General features: G+C 44.8%; 1 protein-coding gene across 2 annotated transcripts in view; it reads right to left on the bottom strand.

Annotated features, from left to right (window-relative positions):
• The window catches only part of LOC105463950 (syntaxin binding protein 1), an 81,264-nt gene that overhangs the window by 30,853 nt on the left and 31,103 nt on the right, over positions 1 to 19,308 (bottom strand). For both annotated transcript variants that reach the window (XM_011711438.2, XM_011711439.2), the window contains exons 2-6: positions 11,558 to 11,607; positions 9,165 to 9,246; positions 3,883 to 3,959; positions 2,304 to 2,382; positions 902 to 1,005 (exon numbers count right to left, since the gene is read on the bottom strand). In XM_011711438.2, coding sequence (XP_011709740.1) covers positions 902 to 1,005; positions 2,304 to 2,382; positions 3,883 to 3,959; positions 9,165 to 9,246; positions 11,558 to 11,607 — 392 coding nt within the window. The remainder of the gene's footprint in view (positions 1 to 901; positions 1,006 to 2,303; positions 2,383 to 3,882; positions 3,960 to 9,164; positions 9,247 to 11,557; positions 11,608 to 19,308) is intronic.

The following is a 19,308-nucleotide window of genomic DNA, read 5'->3' as shown; positions in this document are numbered from 1 at the left end:
TACTTTATCAAAATTTCTGAAATATAATATTGTTGAATATGCTAAAGCTGGATTTTGTTCTGTCCACATAGGGACGGAACACACAAAAGAAAAAAAAAATTCCTTTCCCCAAGCAGGTGACAGGCTTTAGGCCAAGTGAGAAGGAAGCCTGTTTTCAAATGTTCACACTACATCTTATGCATCTCTCTTTCTCTGAGAATAGGTCACTCTCTGGTGTCTCGAAGCTGATCTGTAAAGATCCAATATGCCACAATCATCTTTTAGCTCCATAAAATGCATCAAAGTCCTGTGGTTTTTGTTTCCTTGTTTGGTAAGAAAAGACATTTTAACAACTCTTAAAATACCAAGACAAGTTGTGTCTGTTCTCTCACAATCAGCTTCACCTTTATTTGTTTAATAATTTTGTTTGTTTCCAAGGGAGCACTTTATGGGCTTGGCATTTGGCACTTGAAGTGTTAACGGCTAATGACGAAGGCTGCCATCTGCTCTTTCAGCACATGACAAACTGAGGTTATCTCTACCTAAAAAACAGTCTCCTTCGCAGCAGATGGGATGCTTCTGCTCCCCTCCCTCGCTCTCCTTCCAAGCTTGTTTCTGATTGGCTACTCTGTGGTTATTCAAGGAGTCAGCCGACAAGAGTGAGCACTGAGAGCAAGGATGAAATGCACACAAAGAAAGGCACAAGGCTGATGCAAAGTCAGAAACAACTGGAGAGTAAGATGAGGGCAGGGGGCAGGCCCTATGGAATACTATTTCCATTCAGTAAACATTCACTTATAACCTGTTATTTGGCAATTCAGAGCATGGTACCTTCCCTCCCCCACTCTTTAGTAGGTCCCACCCCACCCTCTCAGAATAAGAGAGGATGCAGATTTCCTTCCCACCCCCTACTCAGGCTCACCTGGGATTCGTATGGGAGAAATGCAATATTGATTTCCGTCAGAGTTTTGATGACTTTGGCTGCTCGAGATTTTACCAGTTCATTAAACAGGGCATCTGGACAAGCTGCAAGCATGACAAAAGACAGTTAGTTGGCTTTCCTGTCCATTTGCTGGTTCATTTAATAGCTGCACACGTACAGTGGGCTCTTCATTTTATCAGGATTTTTTTTTTTTTTTTGAGACGGAGTCTTGCTCTGTAGCCCGGGCTGGAGTGCAGTGGCCGGATCTCAGCTCACTGCAAGCTCCGCCTCCCGGGTTTAGGCAATTCTCCTGCCGCAGCCTCCGGAGTAGCTGGGACTACAGGCGCCCGCCACCTCGCCCGGCTAGTTTTTTGTATTTTTAGTAGAGACGGGGTTTCACGGTGTTAGCCAGGATGGTCTCGATCTCCTGACCTCGTGATCCGCCCATCTCGGCCTCCCAAAGTGCTGGGATTACAGGCTTGAGCCACCGCGCCCGGCCTTTTTTTTTTTTTTTTTTTGAGATGGAGTCTCACTCTGTCACCCAGGCTGGAGTGCAATGGCGTGATCTTGCTCACTGCAACCTCTACTTCCCGGGTTCAAGCAATTCTCCCACCTCAGCCTCCTGAGTAGTTGGGATTATAGGCACCTGCCATCATGTCCAGCTAATTTTTGTATTTTTGTAGAGACAGGGTTTCACCATGTTGGCCAGGCTGATCTTGAACTCCTCACCTCAGGTGATCCACCCACCTCAGCCTCCCAAAGTGCTGGGATTACAGGTGTGAGCCACCACACCTGGCTAAAATCATTCTTCTACTATATCCTTTCCACTTTCTCAGTGGTGAGTGCCATGGGAGTTTATCCCTAGAGAGAAGATCTCTGGGTGAATTCTTACTGTTTTATACTCTGTAGCTATCCAGGTCAATTCATCTCCCTCTGCATCTCTGCCAGAATCTGAGCATAAAATCCCCACAACATAAGAAAACTAATTCCACGGTAATGACGCAGGTTCTATTTAATACAAAGACTACTGGATTGGAATATCTTTGTAATTGAAAAATTGATGGAAACCTACTACAGCATACAGTGCTGACTGGAAGTCTACATAATGAAATGCCAAGCCTCAGGAAGGTCATTCTCAGCACCAAGCCTGTCAGTCCTGAGAAGAGGTGCTTGTGTGCTATTTTTCAGCAGGAAGGACTGCATGATCTAGTGGGTTTGTATTTGGTGCACTTATTTTTGTCTCTTATGCAATTTATCTTCTGAAGAGAAACTAGCAGATTGGGACAAGCATGGTAACAACCCATTTCTTCCCTCTTGACCTGCCTTAGTTTTGGCTCAGCCCAGCTGTGCAGAAATGCTAACCTGCCTGATGGGACTGGGGACAGCTCTCGGTTGTACTCACAGTCAGTGAAGAAGACGTGTGCGGCCCGGTATTTAGCAGTCGGCGGGTCCTTAAAGTCACTGATGAGAGAGTGGACGGACTGTGGACAGGGGGAGAAAAGAGGGACCTGAATCCAATTCTAGAGCCAAATGGGACCTGTATCTGAACTGAGTTAAATCCAATGGCTTCAAGACACTTGCACAAAATCAGGAGATTTTTGATGCATAATTCTAACACTCATGTTTGGCCACAACCAAGTCCTGAGGACTTAAAATTAGTATTATTTCAGAGTTTAGATGAACAAAGGCCTTCTTAGCTCATTCTGGAATGACTGTATCAGTTCTTTGGAGCCATGTAATTAGTTGTTAGGAAGACACCCACAACAAAAGGAAACTGGGCAGAAACCTTCCAGGAGATTCACATTGATGACCTTTTGGCAATTTACTTGTATCTGTAGAAACTCATATGTAGGCCAGTTTTCAAAGTGGAAAGAAAGTGTGGAAATTGGAGGAAATTTATATAGCCTAAAACACCTAAGGCTGGCGTGGTGGCTCACGCCTGTAATCCCAACACTTTGGGAGGCCAAGGCAGGTGGATTGCTTGAGCTCAGGAGTTTGCCACTAGCCTGGGCAACACAGCAAGACCCCCATCTCTACCAAAAATTAGCTGGGCATGGTGGCGTGTGCCTGCAGTCCCAGCTATTTGGGAGGCTGAGGTGGGAGGATCACTTAAGCCCCAGAGGTCGGGGCTGTAGTGAACTCTGACCACACCACTGCACTCCAGCCTGGGTGATGGATGAGACCTGGCTCAAAAAAAAAAAAGGCTGAGCGTGGTGGCTCACGCTTGTAATCCCAGCACTTTGGGAGACTGAGACAGGTGGATCACTTGAGGTCAGGAGTTTGAGACCAGCCTGGCCAACATGGCGAAACCCCGCCTCTACTAAAAATACAAAAATTAGCTGGGTGTGGCAGGGGGGCGCCTGTAATCCCAGCTACTCAGCAGGGTGAAGCAGGAGAATCTTGAACCCGGGAGGTGGAAGTTGCAGTGAGCTGAGATTGTGCCACTGCACTCCAGCCTGGGCAACAGAGTTAGACTCCGTCTCAAAAAACAAAACAAAAATGACAAAACAAAACAAAATCTGCCTAAGACAACTATTACCCAGAAGCAAGGAGTTGGACCTTGTTTGGAAGGTGATTTGAAGTAACCTCCAAAATTATAAGACAGGTAAATCTGAACAGTAACTGGATATTGATAAAATAAAATGAAAGCATAAAATACCAAAGTCTGGAGATGGACTGCTAATTAGACAGAGTGGGTCCTACCTGAAGAGGGAGTGCCAGGGGGAAAACTAGAATGATGCAGGGCCATGGAACACAGGCTCTGGTTTTCTGCACAGCTGCTGTGTTTAAGAACGCTTAATACATCACTTCTCACTGCATAAACACCACCCTCCGCCCCACCCCACTGTGGATTGCATGCTTAAACAGAGCAGTGTGTTAAATGCGTGCTTAACCTAGAAATGTCAGACAGTCTGTGCCACATAAATCCCAAGCCAGTCCATCTAACCTTAGCCAGGGTCCTCCTCTGGTGGAAGGTTTACCTTCTCGGATGGAGTGATGAGATACACAGCCTCCAGGCTGGGGAGTGGCTCTCTGCGCTTGTTGATATCTTCCACAACTAGACAACAAAACAACCCACAGTGAATAAGAAAACATGATGGGTGACCATAAAACCAGAAGCAATATAGACAGGCTACCTTCAGACTGTTGCAGATAAATATCTACAGTGGCGGGGGGGGGGAACAATCATTCACCCATTCCTTAAAGTTACCACATTCCTTGGGAGTGAATTCCATGGTCTCAACATGCCCAAGATGTTAGAATCTGAAATCCAGGCTGGGTATGGTGGCTCATGCCTGTAATCCCAGCACTTTGGAAGGCTGAGGGGGGCATATCACTTGAGGTCTGGAGTTCATGACTAGCCTGGCCAACATGGTGAAACCTCATCTCTACTAAAAAACTACAAAAATTAGCCAGGCATGTTGGAATGTGCCTATAATTCCAATCACTCAGGAGGCTGAGGTGGGAGAATTGCTTGAACATAGGAGGTGGAGGTTGCAGTGAGCCAAGATCACTGCACTCCAGCCTGAGTGACAGAGTGAGACTCCATCTCAAAAACAAAAACAACAACAAAGGAAAATCTGAAATCGTATCACACTAGATAGTTCTCACTTCCTATTTCAGTTTAAGTAAATTCATTGATCTGTTCTGAGAGAAAATGGAAAATGCTATCTAATTCTGTCAAGAATGGGTCCTCTGCCTCTTCTTCCGCTTTGTCTCGTCTGCCCTAGATAATCCCAATTCCTTTAGAATTTCCATGTTGGGTTTATTTACCAACAGCTGGATAGTTTCATTGCTCTCCTCTGCATATCAAATGAAGGCATTCCAACCACATCCTCTATACAAGATTGCTTCCTTCAATAGTGCAAAGATTAAACATTCTATTTGGTTAAAACAAACCATGGGCTTTGGTTTGCTTGTTTCCTCTACAGTTATGTCAGTGACTTCACCGGGAAAGAAGAGCTTTTGGGAGAATCTTACCAATCACCTGGTAAGGTTTAAAATGTGTTATCTACTGTCTTCTGGCATGGAGGGAGCAAGGCAATTACACAGGTGCCATTCTTCCTGTGCAGATGATTTAAGTAGATAAAAGCACCACTTTAAAGGATTGTAACATTTATAAAGACTTGGAACATTTAAAGACTTTCACCCCAAATAATGTTCAAATTAATACCAAAATCCCCAAACATCTACTTTACCAGTGGTTATAGATTTTTTAATTTACTAGGCCACTAATACTTGCCCCCAAAATATTTCAGAGCTTCAACATAGGGTTGCTAACTTTTAAATTTTGCTAAGTAAGAACACTTTTTTCTTTTTTTCTTTTTGAGACGGTCTTGCTCTGTTGTCCAGGCTGGAGTTCAGGGGCACGATCTCAGCTCACTGCAACCTCCACCTCCCAGGTTCAAGTGATTCTCTGGCCTCAGCTTCCTGAGTAGCTGGGACTACAGGCACATGCCACCACGCTTGGCTAATTTTTGTATTTTTAGTAGAGATGGGGTTTCACTAAGTTGGACAGGCTGGTCTCAAATTCCTGACCTTGTGAGCCGCCTGCCTCCACCTCCCAAAGTGCTGGGATTACAGGCGTGAGCCACTGCGCCCGGCCGTAAGGACATTTTTTTTTTTTTTTGGAGACAGAGTCTCACTCTGTCGCCCAGGCTGGAGTGCAGTGGCCAGATCTCAGCTCACTGCAAGCTCCGCCTCCTGGGTTCACACCATTCTCCGGCCTCAGCCTCCCGATTAGCTGGGACTACAGGCGCCCGCCACCTCGCCCAGCTAGTTTTTTGTATTTTTTAGTAGAGACAGGGTTTCACCGTGTTAGCCAGGATGGTCTCGATCTCCTGACCTCGTGATCCACCTGTCTCGGCCTCCCAAAGTGCTGGGATTACAGGCTTGAGCCACCATGCCCGGCCGCAGGATATTTTTTAAAAACCACTTTTGGGGGTAGGAGAGAGTCTGTGTATAGTGGAGCGCTCTGAATCCCCGTCTCCCACAGGAAGTCAATTAATGAATCGAGAGATAATAGAACAAACATTTATGTAGAAAAATCAAAAAGATGACCAGAATGAAGAGCGAGGCGGCTGTCTCTGGGATAATGGACCCCGAGGATGGGAGATGGGAGGACAGGGGGTTACTGCTCTTTTCTTAGATCCTTGTTAGCTCCATTTGGTGTTTTTCCCCTTTACTTTTGTGGGTTGTTTTGTTTGTTTTTGCTTTGATAGACGAAAAAAATAGTTTCAAAAATTCAATGAAGAAAATAACATCGTAAGCTCAAAATAGGGGCAAGCCTAGTCTTAAAAGTGACTTGGGGCAGGGCACGGTAGCTCACACCTGTAATCCCAGCACTTTGGGAGGCCAAGGTGAGCAGAAAACTTGAGGCCAGGAGTTGAAGACCAGTTTGGCCAACATGGTGAAACCCTGTCTCTACTAAAAAAAAAAAAAAAAATATATATATATATATATATATATATATATATATGTATGTGTGTATATATATAGTTGGGTGTGCTGGTGCCTGCTTGTAATCCCAGCTACTCAGGAGGCTCAGGCATGAGAATTGCCTGATCCCAGAGGCGGAGTTTGCAGTGAGCCAAGATTGCACCACTATACTCCATCCTGGGCAACAGAGTGAGATTCTGTCTCAAAAACAAACAAAAAACACACTGACTTAGATCACTAAATGACATAAAAGTCACATCAAAAATTGTGTATATGTGCCAGGTGCGGTGGCTCACACCTGTAATCCCACCACTTTGGGAGGCCAAAGCAGGTGGATCACTTAAGGTCAGGAGTTTGAGACAAGCCTGCCAAAATGGTGAAACCCTGTCTCTACTAAAAATACAAAAATTAGCTGGGCACAGTGGCAGGTGCCTGTAATCCCAGCTACTTGGGAAGCTGAGGCAGGAGAATCGCTTGAACCCAGGAGGCAGAGGTTGTGGTGAGATAAGACTGCACCATTGCCCTCCAGCCTGGGAGACAGCAAGACTAGGTCTCAAAAAAACAAAACAAAACAAAACAAAAAACTGTGTATGCCATTTACAGGACTATGCTTCTGCTGATACATACACTGGATCTGTTGTTTAAAAATGAAGGAATCACATCCATGTGCAACCAAAATGAATACAGACACATGTCTTATGCCCTTTAGAAATGTTGACTCAAAATGGATCACAGACCTAAATGTAAAATGCAAAATTATAAAACTCCTAGAGGATTACATAAAAGAAAAGCTAGGTGGCCTTGGATTTTGCAATGACTTTTTAGATATGACACCAAAGTGACAATCCATGAAAAAAAGAATTGATAAGCTGGACTTCATTAAAATTAAAAATTACTGCTCTGTGAAAGATGCCATCAAGAGAATGAAAAGACAAGTCACAGACTGAGGGCAAATATTTCCAAAAGATACATCTGATAAAGAACTGTTATCCAAAATATACGAAGATCCTTTAAAATTCAACAATAAGAAAACAACCCAATTAAAAAATGGGCCAAAGACCTTACAGACACTGCACCAAAAAACAATATACAGATGGCAAATAAGCATGTGAAAAGATGCTCCATATCCTAGGTCATCAGGGAAATGCAAATTAAAACAATGATACTGTACCACTACACAGCTAGTAGAATGCTCAAAATCCAGAACACTGACAACTCCAAATGCTGGTAAGGATGTGGAGCAACAGGAATTCTCATTCACTATTGCTGGGAATGCAAAATGGTCAGCCACTTTGAAAACTGGTTTGACAGTATCTTACAAATCTAAACACACTCATCATGTGATCCAGCAATCGTACTCCTTGTTATTTACCAAAAGTTATAGCACACATTCCAAAGCGTGAACAAAACATAAACATACAAATAACTATAAGGCAAATGTCTAAATAAGCACCACCCCAGTTAACAAACAAAACCCAACCCAATCAGCACCACATAAGTGCCCTGGCTCCAGCTCACATTCCCCTCTGTCAACACCATTTCCTCTCTTCCCTGCAAACAGAATCATTATCCTCCTTTGAATGGTGAACTCTTCTCTTGAGGTTTTACCCCCTACATCTGCATTTTAAAACAACACAGCTGAGCTCTGCGGTCTGAACTCTGTGGAATGAAGGCTCACTATCAGTGGTCTTGCGTGTCTTGCTGTCTTTGCTCACCGTTGTGTTTATCAGATGCATTCATGTTACTGTGAGCGCTCGGGGCTCGCCCATTTTCATCCCTGTAGAGTGTTCTGCTGTGTAATTGCACCGCAACTGACTTAACCATTCTACACTTGATGTATGTTTTGGTTGTTTTCCACTTGGGGCACCTATGAGCAACACTGCACATGTATTCCTGCACATGTTTCCTAGGCACACATACCTGAGGTTGTCTAGGACACACACCTGACCACAGACTTGCTGGCTCACGGGACATGCCTACCTTCAACTTTTTTTTTTTTTTTTGAGACGAAGTCTCGCTATGCCGCCCAGGCTGGAGTGCAGTGGCCGGATCTCAGCTCACTGCAAGCTCCGCCTCCCGGGTTTACACCATTCTCCTGCCTCAGCCTCCCGAGTAGCTGGAACTACAGGCGCCCGCCACCTTGCCCGGCTAGTTTTTTTTTTTTGTATTTTGTAGTAGAGACGGGGTTTCACTGTATTAGCCAGGATGGTCTTGATCTCCTGACCTCATGATCCGCCCGTCTCGGCCTCCCAAAGTGCTGGGATTACAGGCTTGAGCCACCGTGCCCGGCCTACCTACCTTCAACTTTACTAGACACTGCCAAGTGCTCTTCAAAGGGGCAGACATTCCATCACATAGGAGTTTCCATTTTCCTACCTCCCCACCGTCACCTGGCACTCTCAGAGATTAAATATTCTAATATTTTGAATCTATATCGGCATCTCACACTCTGGTTTGAATTGCATTTCCCTGACCACCAATGACGGTGGACAATTTTCATAGATTGATTGGCCATTTGGATTTCGTCTTTTGTTAAGTGCCTGCTCGGAACTTTTTTATTTTGGGTGGGTTGGCTTTTCTTTCTTGATTTAACCTTTCTTTTGGCATTCCTTTAACAGACATTGAATGAGCATCTAGCCCTGGGTTTGGTGCTAGGGATTCAGTAATGAACAAGATAGCCTTGGGCCTCTCAGGAGCTTCTGGTCTTAGCACACAGGTTGCTGGAAGAATCTAAAATCAAAGGAGATAATAATGAATAGGAAAGAGCTAAGCCTGCCACAGAGAGAAGGCTCCAGTACTGCTCAAGCACAGAGAGCATGCTCACTTGTTATGCCCTCGGTCATGATGTCTGTCATCTTGCAGCAGGAGGACAGCATCCTCATGCTTAACTGATCCACCACCAGCACCTGCAAGGAAAGAGAACGGCATATTGGCTGCATGGCATCTGCTGTGGTTCTCGCTCAGCTTACCGCGTTAGACTCCAAAAGGGGCTCCAGAAGTGCAGAGTACAGAAGAAACCCTATTTCCTATGGACCAGAAGCCCAAGGGGATACATGCTCGCTTGTACCTCCCATACCCTAACTGTTGGAGTTAGAGTTTCCTCTCACTGACCTAATTTATAAACTTAAAAAAAAAGTTTCTATTTCCCATAATAAAGTAAATACCCATTTTAAAAAGGAAAAAAAATCAGTCGGGCATGGTGGCTCATGTCTGTAATCCCAACATTTTGGGAGGCCGAGGTGAGTGGATCACTTGAGGTCAGGAGTTCGAGACCAGCCTGGCCAGGATGGTGAAACCCCGTCTCTACAAAAATACAAACATTAGCCAGGTGTGGTGTCTCACACCTGTAATCCCAGCTACTTGAGAGGCTGAGGCAGGGGAATCGTTTGAACCCAGGAAGCGGAGGTTGCAGGGAGCCGAGATCACGCCATTGCACTCCAGCCTGGGCAACAGCAAGACTCTGTCTCAAAAATAAATAAACAAATAAAGGAAAATATCATCTACAGCTCCAACATTCAGGGATAATCATATTAGTGAGTACTTTTTCAGGGCATACACTTGTGTTTAAGGGGAGAGTGAACACTACCGCCTGCACATGGGGTCTGGCACGTGGGGACTTAATGAAAGGCATCATCAGAACTGTGCCACTAACACACATGTCAGCTGGGACAGAGTGTACCTCAGCCTAGGCTAGAAGAACAAGAATGCTCCAGTCCTGGCCCAAAAGCTTCAGACCTGCAACTCTTCAGCTAACTTTTCTTATCTTCATTCAGCCCACAGTGGAGAAGAAGCTGGCAGTTAAAACAAGGCTATTTCTCCTCCCTTTTTGTAATGCTATAAACTGAGAAGGAGGCAATAGGAGGTAGACACATCAGGGCAGATAGTGTGGATGAGAAAGCTTTCTGCTGCAGTACAAGGGCCAATTAGTTTTTATTATACAAGGCAGCTTCCTCAAGATTGGTTTAAAATTCACATGTCTACAAGCCCGTCACTGATGGGAAGGGTAAGAGAGAAAGGAATGCTAAAGAGTTCCCATCGGGCCTGGCGCGGTGGCTCACGCCTGTAATCCCAGCACTTTGGGAGGCCGAGATGGGCGGATCACGAGGTCAGGAGATCGAGACCATCCTGGCTAACAGAGTGAAACGCCATCTCTACTAAAAATACAAAAATTAGCTGGGCGCGGTGGCGGGCACCTATAGTCCCAGCTACACGGGAGGCTGAGGCAGGAGAATGGCGTGAACCCGGGAGGCGCAGCTTGCAGTGAGTGGAGATCTGGCCACTGCACTCCAGCCTGGGCGACAGAGCGGGACTCCGTCTCAAAAAAAAAAAAAAAAGAGTTCCCATCGGATGGCCTCCCCTTGTGGGTGGTGAGGACAGATGTGATGGTTAAAACAAAGGCCCCTGGTGAGACTTCAAAATCCTCCCATACTAATCAGCTCTGTTGTTCCTAGGCCCAATGCACTTGAAACTGCATGGGCTTTTGACTGCAGGAAAACTTAAGGGCTTTCTTGGTTGGTATAAATCCTTCAGCAACATGCAAAAAAATCAAGTAAAACTGCACACTCTTCTGGCCAGTATAATTCTCAACCTCAGACAACCAAGTAGTCCTTAAAATGCTGACTTCATGCATAGGGGGCAGCAGGTGCCACTCCTGTACCACCCACTCCAGGAACCCGGCCCACTCTCAGTTTGATTGGTTTAAATACTTCTTTCAAGTACACTATAGTTTCCAGCACTGCTCTCAATGTTATATGAATAAACGAGCTTACTATTTTTGTCTTATGCAGTTACAGTTCAATGAGGATAGACCAGACGAGGGCTTTGAGCCCAAACTGTGCATGGACTCCATGGAGATGCTTTAGGGCCACAAAGGGGCAAGAAGGCCTCTTCTTCCTCTCCCAGAGCCAGCAGAATTATACCTTCTTCTGCTTTACCTAATGGGTTCCAGGTAATGTTTTGTTTGAACAAAAGAGTCAGGCACTGCTAACTGCCTGACAAGGTGGCCTTTAAGATAAGCTCTATGACACACAGACCTCTTAACCAAGACCATATGAAATGTGAGGCAGAGCAGATCACCTTTCTCCAATCCAGGAGCATTCTGTACTCTCTGGACAGCAAAAGCCTTCATTCCTGCCTACAACTTTCCTCCAACTCCATCACCTTCTGATTTTTCCATGTGAACTCACCTTAAGCCCATTAACTGTACTTTCTACTCACCTTCCATTCCCCCTTCTTCTTAACCTTCTTTATCACATCGTGCATAATCTCTAAAAAAAGAGAAAGAGAAAAAGAGAGAGAGGGAATTAATGTAATATCAAAGACTTCTACACACCTTAGGCTTTGTGTTTCTGAATCATGCAATTCACCAACTGGTTTACTGAGCCATAATCAACCCACCATAAAAATAGTTCTCAGCTGGGCACGGTGGCTCACACCTGTAATTGGTGCTAGGGATTCAGTGATGAACAAGACAGCACTTCGGATCACCCGAGGTCAGGAGTTCGAGACCAGCCTGGCCAACATGGGGGAAATCCTGTCGCTACTAAAAATACAAAAATTAGCCAGGCGTGGTGGCATATGCCTGTAATCCCAGCTACTCGGGAGGCTGAGGCAGGAGAATGGCTTGTGCCTGGGAGGCAGAGGTTGCAGTGAGCCGAGATCGCACCATTGCACTCCAGCCTGGGCGACAAAGCAAGACTCCGTCTCAAAAATTTAAAAAAAAAAAAAAAAAAGTTATCTTCCAGTCTCCTTAATTCAGTGGTTTTCAAACTTTTTGGTCTCATAACTTCTTTATACTCTTAATTATCGTATCGGAAATTAAACTGAGAAATTTTTAACAATATTAATTCATTTAAGATGATAATAAACTTGTATGTTAACATAAATAGCATTTTAATGAAAAATAAATATATTTGTCATAATAAAACATTTTTAGGGAGACGGCTGGCATTGTTTTACATTTCTGCAACCCTTCTTAATGTCTGGCCTCACAGACATTCTCCTGTCTACTTCTGGATTCTCCTATCTGCTTCTGCAGCCAGTATGTCCTGAAATGTATAACATCTGGGAAACTTCGCCGTGCCCCGTGAGAGAACGAAAATGAAAAGGTAAACCACATCTTGGTCTTAGTATGAAGATAGTTTTGACCTCATGAACCCCCAAAAGGGCTCGGATTTGAGAACCGCTACCTAAAGTTAAGTGGGTAAAAGGCGGTGACAATGCCTCAGGCCGCATGAGCCCCCCTCAAGCTCTAAAAACAGATGTGAGGAGCAGTTGTGAAGCCTTCCCAACCCTGAGCACATCTCCAGAGCACTCTCATTCCCAAATCACCATTTTGATAAGCCCCATTACCTAGAACACCACACACACACACACACCCCCTCCCCACACACACCCCGACCAGCTGTGGAGGCTCTATAGGAAAGTCCACTCTTGCTACTCTGTAAACCCGAGTAACACACGCCCAGAGCAACCTGAAGGGCAAGAGCTGTTGTCAGCACGTATGCTTCAAACAGTTAGACAATTATCTAGGGCTTAATGGTTCCTAAATCTGCTTTTGACTATCTTCAGTAATCACTGAATCATAGTAAACACACACACACACACACACACACACACACACACACACACAGAGCAATAAACTTGGAAAACACAGAAAAGCATAAAGAAAAAATTCCAGCCAGGTACAGTGGCTCACACCTGTAATCCCAGCATGGTGGGAGGCCGAGGTGGGTGGATCACCTGAGGTCAGGAGTTCGAGACCAGCCTGACCAATATGGTGAAACCTCGTCTCTACTAAAAACACAAAAATTAGCTGTGCCTGGTGGTGTAGGCCTGTAATCCCAGCTACTTGGGAGGCTGAGGCAGGAGAGTCACTTGAACTAGGGAGTCAGAGGTTGCAATGAGCCAAGATCATGCCACTGCACTCCAACCTGGTGACAGAGCGAGATTCCATCTTAAAATAAAACAGATTAGGAGAAAAAAAAAAAAACAATCAGGCAGGGTGCGGTGGCTCACGCATGTAATCCCAGCACTTTGGGAGGCTGATGGGGGAGTATCACCTAAGGTCAGGAGTTCAAGACCAGCCTGGCCAACATGGTGAAACCCTGTCTCAACTAAAAATACAAAAAAATTAGCCAGACGTGGTGGTGCGCACCTGTAATCCCAGATACTCAGCAGGCTGAGGCACGAGAATCGCTTGTACCCAGGAGGCGGAGGTTGCAGTGAGCCGAGATCCAGCCACTGCACTCCAGCATGGATGACAGAGTGAGACTTCGTCTCAAAAAAAAAAAAAAAAAAATCGAAAAGAAGAATTATCTGTAATCATGTCAACTTGAAATGCATAATTAACATTTTAGTTTATTTCATACTAGTTTTTTCTATGCACTTTTACATAGTTAAGATCATGTTGGCCAGGTGTGGTGGCTTATGCTTGTAATCCCAGCACTTTGGGAGGCCAAGGCAGGCAAATCACTTGAGCCCAGGAGTCCAAGACCAGGTTGGACAACATGGTGAAATCCCATCTCTACAAAAAGTACAAAATTTAGCCAGTCATGGTGGCGTACACCTGTAGTCCTAGCTACTCAGGAGGCTGAGGCAGTGGGACTGCTTGAGCTAGAGGCAAAGTTGCAGTAACCCAAGATCACCCCACTGCACTCCAGTCTAGGTGACAGAGACTCTGACTCAAAAAAAAAAATGCTGTAGATATATATATATATATATATATATATATATATATATATAATTTTATATTATGCTTTTTTCACTTAATGTACTCATTTCACCCATTTTAATAAAAATGCTTACTAGGATTTTAATGCCTGCATAATCTGTCCATGGTCAACAATATTCCCAATAGCCATTTAGACTACTTCACATGTTTCAGCGTAGTGAAAAACTGGAAACCAATATATCCATAATAGGGCAGTGGTTAAGTTAATTAGGTTACATTTGTACAATGGAATACCATGAACCCATTGGAAGTAATAATATGGGAAAAAAATACGTACTCATTCATTCAGACTTTCACTCAATAGGCCTTTGTTGAGTAACCGCTACTTGCCAGCCATTGTGCTAAGCCCTGGGAATGAACAAGATACTATGCTGCTCAGCTCCTGTGGAGCTGCTGCTCTAGGGAAGGAGGCAGTCACTAACTGAAAAGAGCAATTGCATCTTCTCATAAGTGCTCCAAAGTAAATAAATAAGGTGCTATGATTTTTTTTTTTTTTTGAGACGGAGTCTCGCTCTGTCGCCCAGGGTGGAGTGCAGTAGTGCAATCTCTGCTCACCGCAAGCTACGCCGCCTGGGTTCACGCCATTCTCCTGCCCCAGCCTCCCAAGTAGCTGGGACTACAGGCACCTCCCACCACGCCCAGCTAATTTTTTGTATTTTTAGTAGAGACAGGGTTTCACCGTGTTAGCCAGGATGGTCTCGATCTCCTGACCTCGTGATCTGCCCGCCTGGGCCTCCCAAAGTGCTGGGATTACAGGCGAGAGCCACCGCGCCCGGCCAATAAGGTGCTATGATTTTTAAAAAGGGTGTGGGCAGCCTACTTAAATAGGGGGTCAGGCAAGGCCACTCTAAGCAAGTTGGACCTGACAAGAAAGACATCAGTCAAGAACTAGGAAAAGGAGAAGGAACAGCACAAAATCTTGTGGAAAAAGGAAAATGAGATTGACATTTTCTGGGAACTGAAGATGATATACACTGAGGTTGGAGGCCAGATCATACAGAGTCTCATAGTCTTTGGTAAGGAGTATGATTTTATATGAAAGGCATTGGAAAGTCATGGAAGGTAAGGATGTGACCTAATGTGCTACAGAGAGATAAGCAGCAGCGGGCAAGAACGGAAGCAGGGAGTGGAGTCAGGAGGCCTATCCAACAGTCCAGGCATGACAGTGGCAGAGGAGATGGTGAGAAGTGGGTAGATTGGATATACACTGTGGAGGTAAAACCAACAAGGCTAGCTGATACACTGGATGTGGCAGAAAAGAAAAGAAACACAGCTAACGCCCAGATTTTTGGTTTAAGACAAGAAAGTGATGTAGAGACATTCAGAGAGTTTTAGAGGGAGGAGAACTGGTCTGTAGGAGAACATCAGGAGTTCTATTTTAGTTGTTTTAAGATTGAGATGTCTAGACACATTCAAGGGAAGATGCTAAATAGGTAGCTAGAGTTAGCTCTTTGGCTTGGAAGCACAGCCTCAGCTGCAGTGAAACACTGGGGACTTATCAAATAGAGGCAGGAGGGAAGGCTGCAGAAAATGACTCTGACAGGAGCAGTGAGATGGACAGACACGGTCTTTGTGGACCTTGACAAGCATTTCAGAGAAATGGTAAGAATGAAGCCAGACTAAAATGGGAGAGGATGAAGACAAGACAGACAACAACTCTTAAGAAGTTTTGCTTTGGCTGGGCGTGGTGGCTCATACCTATAATCCCAGCACTTTGGGAGGCCAAGGCAGGTGGATCACGAGGTCAGGAGTTCGAGACCAGCCTGACCAACATGGTGAGACCCTGTCTCTACCAAAAATACAAAACTTAGGTAGTAGGCCTGTAGTCCCAGCTACTTGGGAGGCAGAGGCAGCAGAATCACTTGAACCTGGGAGGCAGAGGTTGCAGTGAGCCAATTCTTGCCATTGCACTCTAGCCTGGTGACAGAGCAAGACTTTGTCTCAAAAAAAAAAAAAAAAAAAAATTAGCCAGGTGTGGTGCCGCGTGCCTGTAGTCCCAGCTACTAAGGAGGCTGAGGCAGGAGAATCGCCTGAACCTGGGAGGTGGAGGTTGCAGTGAGCTGAGATCACACCACTGCACTCCAGCCTGGGTGACCAAAAAAAAAAAAAAAAAGAAATTTTGCTTTAAAAGGTAGCAGAGAAAAGGCATGAAAACTAACAGGGTAGACAAACACTTGGATGCAAGGGTAAGATTTGTTTGTTTTTAAAGATGCGAAAGATTATAGCATTTTTAGTGATGCTGGCAATAAGTCAAAAGGGAAGGGGAGACTGACGATGCAGGAGAGAGGATGGAGCAATGGAAGACTGAAGTCTCTGAAGAAGAGGAAGGAGTTGGAGCTGAGACACAAGAGGAAAGCCTGACCTGGGACAGGAGGCATCCTGTGTGAAGGAGAGGAAAGCCGCAGATGGGCTTGAAGACACGGTGGCAGAGGTGAGGGGTTTCCTTGTTGGAGATGAAGTCATTGGCTGAGTGGGGAAGGGGTGTTATATATGGAAGCTTTGAAGAAAGAAGGTATCACATATCTTCCCAGAGACTGGGAAAGCCAATTTACTATGGAAATGTTTTAGCATTTACAGACAGTACTAAGGACTAATTTGACAGTCATGACCGTGAATTTAAAGTTAAACCAGGCAGCTTAATAATGGTTTTTCCCAATAATGTTCGGCTGTCCAGGTGCAAGAAAGGCCAGTTTCAACTAAGGTTAGAGTTTTCATATATGAGTACAAAAGAGGAAGAAAATGCTCAAAATATATGGCTAAGGGGGAAAAAGCATGCTACAACTATTTTTAAAGCAGATATGCATAGGAAAATTAGAAAAACTCATACCAAAAGCTTATTTTTGTGCAATAAAGTTATAATTAATCTTTACTTGCCAATTTGTGCCTTCCAATGTTGTCCCAAGCTTTCTGCATAAGAAAAATGCTCTCAAAATAATGTGTCAGTGAACATCTTTGTGGCCAGGGCTTTTCTTAGCACAAATTATTCCATTAGGGTAGCTTTCTGAGTATGGAATAAATTGGTAAAACATCTACATGTTCTGGCCTCCTGATAAATTCTGCTGAATTACTTTCCAAAAGTATATCTCCCACCCTCACCAGTACTATGTGGCTCTCCAAATTAACATACTAACTGATAAAATATCTTGAGGTTTACTTATATTAATCTTTGCCACAATGACAGCAGAAAACAGTATATTTCACTCTCTATTTGAATGTATTATATTATTGAGGATGAATGTATTTTCTTGCCACTAAAAATTAATATAAATTCACTGAAAAAAATTAAGTCACCTTTTGATAGGGAAAGGCAGAGATACAATCAAAAACTAAAACCAAGTACTACAAGTGTTAGAAGACACACATAAATTACCGCTGCAGCTGCCACCGTTCCTAGGAAATTATTTCCTTTCCAAAGTTCTCAGGGCATATATTTGTCCTGGGTATTGTTAACAGCTGATTCTAATCCTGCCCTACATTTTTCTAATCCAATACCGAAAAGGAAACAAGGATTAGAGCTCGGTTTAGCATTAAGAATCAAGTAGCTTGGGCTACCTCCTCACAATCCCGGGCAATCGCATTTCATCTCCTTCCTAAGTCCTCTTCATGTGGAGAGAAACAATGAAGTCTTCTGAAGTGGGTCCAGCCAGGAGGTCTTACTTCCGCATACCAAACCACGTGTATCTATAGCCAAATGCCTGCTCCACCACCCATCTAGTCTACAGAGATGTGTTCAAAAGACTGGGGCAGCTTCAATTTCTCCATAATACTGAAGACCCTAGTGGACTCTGCTTCCCTCATGACCAAATGAGTAAGAAAGCAGGTTCCTTCTCAACCACATCCTCTAGGTCCTGGGTGACTCCCGACCTTGACAAATCTCTGCCATGTCCTGAGAAAAATGACCGGTGGTCTAAGATGATCTGGGACATCTTCAAATGCACCCAATATTTCAATTGGAGTCCCAAAATACAGGCTCCAGGGATCGCTAAAAGGACTGCGCAAGGCTTGCAGCTCCCTATGAAGCCCCACCCTCACAGCCTAGGAGGGACTCACAACTGCCCTCCAAGTGACACATGCCAGATGCCCGATGCCCTGAGCCCAGGGCACATGCAAACACCTGAAGTAGCATGACTAATATTAGACGAGTCAGAAGCTTAGGAGAAGAGAAGCCAAAGTCCTCAACACCACAGGTGATTCCAAGATTCCACACAGTAGCCCCAGAGCACCACACTGCCCAGGACAGAGGCACTGGGATCTACTTTCCCCAGGTTGGGAGAAGTTGCCTTCATGCTGCTGACGCCACTAAGAGAGTCCAACCTCAGCCCACAACTCCCCACCTCTTTTTACCAGTCCAGAGTACAGGGAATTTCCGGAGTTATTCTGGCTCAACAGTAGACGTTCTTCTAAAAGGCATCTTCTTGACTGAACTCCTGGGGTCTGAGGGGGTAATGCTGGCTGCTCAAGCAGAAGTCACCCCAAAAATGCCCAAGGAAGCGCTAAAGTTAGACCAGGGCTGACATCCAGGTTCAGGCATTTGCTGGCTGTGTGACCTTGGCACTTTTGTTTTTGAGAAGAGGTCTCCCTCTATCATCCAGGCTGGAGTGCAATGGCAAGATCTCGGCTCACTGCAACCTCTGCCTCCCGGGTTCAAGTGATTCTCCTGCCACAGCCTCCCTAGTAGCTGGGACTACAGGCACGCACCACCACACCCAACTAATTTTTGTGTTTTTTGTAGAGATGGGTTTTCGCCATGCTGGCAGGGCTGCCTTCAAACTCCTGACCTCAGGTGATCCACCTGCCTCAGCCTCCCAAAGTGCTGGGATTACAGGCTTGAGTTACTGAGCTACCACACCTTGCCAAGTTTAAAACATTTTAAGTTTCAGTTTTCTCATCTGCAAAATTAAAATTATAATACTCTAGTAGCCTGTTGTGAAGATTGAGATAAAATGCTTACTTAGTCCAGTGCCACATATGAGGCACTCTGCAAAAAGCACCTCTTGTGACATCACTATAAAAGCATATTATTCATACAGAGAAAGAAGAAAATTATGAAATATAACTTCCACCAATCAAGATTTTTAACATAATGTAAAAATCCTTAAGAAAACAACTGTGGCCGGGCACAGTGGCTCATGCCTGTAATCCCAGCACTTTGGGAGGCTGAGGTGGGCAGATCACTTGAGGTCAGAAGTTTGAGACCAGCCTGGCCAACATGGTGAAACCTCGTCTTTACTAAAAA

The sequence above is a fragment of the Macaca nemestrina genome, chromosome 14 (genome assembly GCF_043159975.1).
Source record: "Macaca nemestrina isolate mMacNem1 chromosome 14, mMacNem.hap1, whole genome shotgun sequence".
In the NCBI taxonomy this organism is placed as follows: Eukaryota; Metazoa; Chordata; class Mammalia; order Primates; family Cercopithecidae; genus Macaca; species Macaca nemestrina.
The sequence above is the reverse complement of the archived record's forward strand: the minus strand, read 5'-3'. Positions and strand labels throughout refer to the sequence as shown.